Source organism: Aplysia californica, unplaced genomic scaffold, assembly GCF_000002075.1.
Source record: "Aplysia californica isolate F4 #8 unplaced genomic scaffold, AplCal3.0 scaffold00308, whole genome shotgun sequence".
In the NCBI taxonomy this organism is placed as follows: Eukaryota; Metazoa; Mollusca; class Gastropoda; order Aplysiida; family Aplysiidae; genus Aplysia; species Aplysia californica.
This window is the reverse complement of record NW_004797578.1, coordinates 680,055-684,594: the sequence shown is the minus strand read 5'-3', so window position 1 is coordinate 684,594 and position 4,540 is coordinate 680,055. Positions and strand designations below refer to the sequence as shown.

Sequence of the window (4,540 nt, the reverse complement as noted above, 5' to 3'; positions counted from 1 at the left end):
AGAGGTGGAGGGGGGGTTGGATTCTTGGGGGTGAAAGGTGGAGGTGGGGGTTGGATTCTTGGGGGTGAGAGGTGGAGTGAGGAGGGTGGATGCTTGGGGGTGAGAGGTGGAGGGGAGGGGAGGAGTGTTGGAGAGAGGTGATGACCTCAACTACAGAATGGTTGTAATGAGGTCAGTCAAACAAATAATGTCAGCACATGTCAGTCACACAGTGTTTTCCTTGAGCAAAACACAAAAACTCTGGCTCAAAACAGAGCACTGCACATCTGGCACCAGTAGCGGTATAATTGTAAAACTGCCTGTATTTGTGTAATATTGTGTATAGTGAGACATTGATACAACCTTATAATTATCTGTATCATGTAAATATTTTACCTGTCATTGTTATCCAAACTTTTTCCTATGCAATAAATAAAAAAAGTATGCTATGAGAATTTCAGTGCCCTGAAAATAAAGTGAAAAGTAACCTTGACAAAGGCAATTGACTCAATAAAACACTGAGCACAATTTATGCTTTCAAAAAATTAAAAACAATACTAAACTATACTCGGAATTCATCACGCACAAATAAAAGACTGTTTGTGTCATGACATGGTGGATTCAGGCCCTCATTAATTTTTGGACATATATGGAGTTATTGGTAACACCGTAACTCTTTATTTCCGAGGGGGGTAAACCCACTCAGCCGGGGCCCTTTTTTGGTACTACATCTAAAAATGACAATAATGTCATTGAATGGGTCACTAAATCAAAACAAGTGAACCTATTATGATAGTTCTTTATCTAATGAAAGAACTTATGGTAAAAGAGACACGTATTCGGCAATTGCCGAAAAGTAATTTGATATCGAAGTCGTCTTAAAGGAATGTGCCCAAGCCGCTGCCAGCTTCTCACCAGCACAGCGATTCCAACTGCGAGCCACTGGGAGTGGCTTGTCGGAGATAAGGAGTTAAAATAAGTTCATTTTTCTTGCTTTTGATGAAAAAACATCTATCTATCTTGAACAGAAGTTGAGATATTTGCTGTTAAAGGAGATGGTGTTCGACTGGTGTCAGAGGTAAAACTATTGAGAAAATGGCTGCCAAAGTTCGATGACTTCCAAATATTCAGTGACCTTGACAACTGCAGAGCTACATTTTTGGAGCCTTCAATCAATATTTTTTCTTTCATCCACACAGTAATATGTTTTTAAATGGATATAAAAGTTGTTGAGCCGAAAAAAAACCCAAACTATTTAGCTGAAAAATATTGAGCACCTGATTTCCCTGCAATCACACAAATTTGAATAACTCTCGAGTTCAGAACAGACAAAGGGCTTTGCGCCACCAAGTCTAGAGGAACAACAGACCTGTGTTGTGAGAAATGTCAGGGAGGGGAAAAAGCCAGCTACCAATGGTAAGTGGGCTGTCTTGGTACTGCCTTGCTCCGCCAAAGACCCTGGTGATATGTAAGTGGAAAAAATGTTCAGGCAACGGATATTGAAACTTTCCACAAAGCAAACTCTAGTGAAACCTTTGATATAGTATTGACACTTCAGACAAACCAAATTACCTGCTTAGTGTACGCTCTGCCATGTGACACTTTGGAAAGCAACGTATAGTCTTATACTGATCAGTCAAAATAATATTGAAACTTCTAACTGGTGAAAAGTGAAAAACATTGTTGAACTTAATGTTTGCCATGAACAATAAAAATTGAGTATCTCTATTTCTTTTCTTAATTAATAATTTAAAAATAATGGAAAAATGAAATAATTTCATACCTGGTGAAAAAGGACATCTCTGGGCTAATTAGCAAACAGCACTTTGTATACCCACCATCATGTATTATTTGGACACACCCATAAGCTTTCTGTACCACAGACTACAATTTACAACCAGAAAACATAATAATAACTTAAGACGGTCTATCACATCACATACTGTCTACACTTTCATAGAATATTCTCCTTTCTTTTTTTACAGAAATGTCATGACATTGGAAACGGAGATATTAGTGTATGGGCAAGACTGGCTGTTACTACATCACTATATGTAATCCCCATAATCATCATTGCTTTCCTAAGCTTTGTAACAAATAACAATCAAACAATTTGTTCTCAGTAGAGACGTCACCAGTTCCTTACCTTCAGTCAGAGTGAAGTCGCCAGCCTTTGTATCCCAGACATGTACCGGCGAGAGGGAAAATGGCTGGTCTTTGTTGTCAGCCGTGCTGAAGCCAAAAGACTGAAGGACATCATTGTTGGCTGGCGAACCGCTAGTCTCCCACACGTGTACTGAGCGAGCGTCCTTTTCCTTAGTCAAAATGACAAACATAATATGAAAACAACCTATTCTTCTAAAACATTACAGTAGACTAGACGGCTTGAGGCCAAAGGCGGGAAAGGAACAATAACAGTGCAGAGAGAAAAGAGTAGGAAAATTACAAAAGGGTCACTACTATAATTTTGACCCAAAATCTATAGGCCTACACATCAACCACCTCAAAATCATTTTATTTGTTGATATTTGTTGCCATGACATTGCTGAGCTGCTGTTTTAGGCTTTGAATTCACATAGTTATTGAACAACAGAGAGTAAATGGTTCCGCCACCTCTCAGGAATGCTCCGAAACCAACCAGCATTATAAGACAAGATAAGATGAGATACATCTTTATTCTCCAGATCCTGGCACATTCGTTTGGTGTTTCACCACGTACACACATAAATACACCCACACACACACACACACACACACACACACACACACACACACACACACACACACACACACACACACACACACATACTCACGAAGGCTTACAGTCACATCATATACAGTCACATCATATACAGTCACATCATATAAATGAACAGCAATATACTGGCTGGAGAAAGAGAGGGGGAGACCAATAAGTGACTGCATTGGCTCTGTTAAGGAATGAATGATTTTCCCCATAGCATCCACCGGTACCAGGAGAAGTAAAAAGTAAAAGTATTCATGGTACATAATGGCAGAAATTTGTCAGAAACAGAGAGACACGACAGGGGTATTCAAGAGTAATTGATTGAAGGAATAGGTCATACGTGAGGGCCTATAAAAAAACCCTATTGATGAACATTTCAAAACAAACCCTGATTTGAAGAAATTAAGTGAAAGAAGTGGAATTTTAAGAAGACTGAAAGTGTAGAAAAGCAGACCTAATTACATGCGAACCATATACTCTAAAAACAAAAACAAAATTGCTGAAGTGTGTTTTACTGTGATAGTAAGACAGAAAAACGAAAGTTAGTGAACCTGACCATTACACATATTTGTGGCAAACTTTGTAAGATATCTGAATATTTTGTATCTTTATCCTGCTCAGTTGTAGGGAGAATAAAGATGTAACTCAAATATTGACGAAAATTATAATATAAATATTTAAAGGTAATATACAATATACTTTTATGTTTCTTTCATTTCACACAATTTTTCCGAGCATGATTTTTTAAGGTCAGTTCTGAGTGACAATATTTCAGAGGACTTCGGTCATAGATAAAGAATTAATCTTTCAGATGATGCAGAATTTAGGAGCTTTAAATTGGTATGCTGCATGAGTGGGTAGTGCATGGCTTTAACGCAATGATTGGGTGAATACATTTTCAAACTTCTTTTGGACGCCACTGTATAATGAATTCAAATATGAAAATCTATATTAAAGTCAATCAAAATTTTGCTATTGTCATGGTGCCTGTGCTTTTTTTTCTTCCATTTCACAAGATTTGCAAGCTTTGTTCTAATTTTTGAAGGTGTCAAATTCAAACATTCACACCTGTCTCCTTATAGCCAGCAGTCGAGATGAGTCCACTGACCAGGCTATGTGCATGACCTGGCCCTTGTTCACACCAGCGATGGCCACTCTCAATGGTGCAAAGGGTTCCACTTGTGTGTTGTACACAATCACGTCCCCTGTACATAACATTAGAAATTTAAATATCTTCTTCAACGAAAACTTAGCAAGCAAAATACACCGGTAACAGCCCTTGTACTGGACGTAAGGCCCATGACGTACGTACATGGATCGAAAAGTCTGCATTTTCCAAATAAAGAGGAAAGCTAATTACAAGATGTTTATTCTATTCATTGTGGTGGCAACACCTTGTGGACTAGAACTTTACATATGTATACAGACTGCTCATCGAATTTCTCTACATTGTAACAGAAAAGGCAAAAACTTTATCTAAGATAAAGACGAGACTAGTATTAAGGAGATTTTCACTTTGAAGAAACTATGAGTACATATCACTGACCAATCACAGTTCCCACTGCCAACATCATGTGATCTGGCGACGGGCTGATTGTTGAAACTCCTTGGCATCTCTTTGGAATGTTCATCGAGAATACAAATGGTTTCAGATTCTGCAGAACCAGAAAATAGAAACATATAACTCCAGAATTACCTGAAAAATTGTCCAATCCTCATTGACTGTCCGAATTTTGATATGATGGGAAGAGATTAAAATCATAGCAGACAAATATTTTCTTTAAAGTTTTTATTTGCTCAATGTGTGAAATATAT

General features: G+C 37.9%; 1 protein-coding gene across 3 annotated transcripts in view; it reads right to left on the bottom strand.

Moving 5' to 3' along the window:
* LOC101860420 overlaps window positions 1-4,540 on the bottom strand; it is a 64,833-nt gene that overhangs the window by 27,746 nt on the left and 32,547 nt on the right. For all 3 annotated transcript variants that reach the window (XM_013084665.2, XM_035970700.1, XM_035970701.1), the window contains 4 exons: window positions 4,272-4,380; window positions 3,794-3,930; window positions 2,126-2,294; window positions 1,349-1,437 (listed from right to left, as the gene is read on the bottom strand). In XM_013084665.2, coding sequence (XP_012940119.1) covers window positions 1,349-1,437; window positions 2,126-2,294; window positions 3,794-3,930; window positions 4,272-4,380 — 504 coding nt within the window. The remainder of the gene's footprint in view (window positions 1-1,348; window positions 1,438-2,125; window positions 2,295-3,793; window positions 3,931-4,271; window positions 4,381-4,540) is intronic.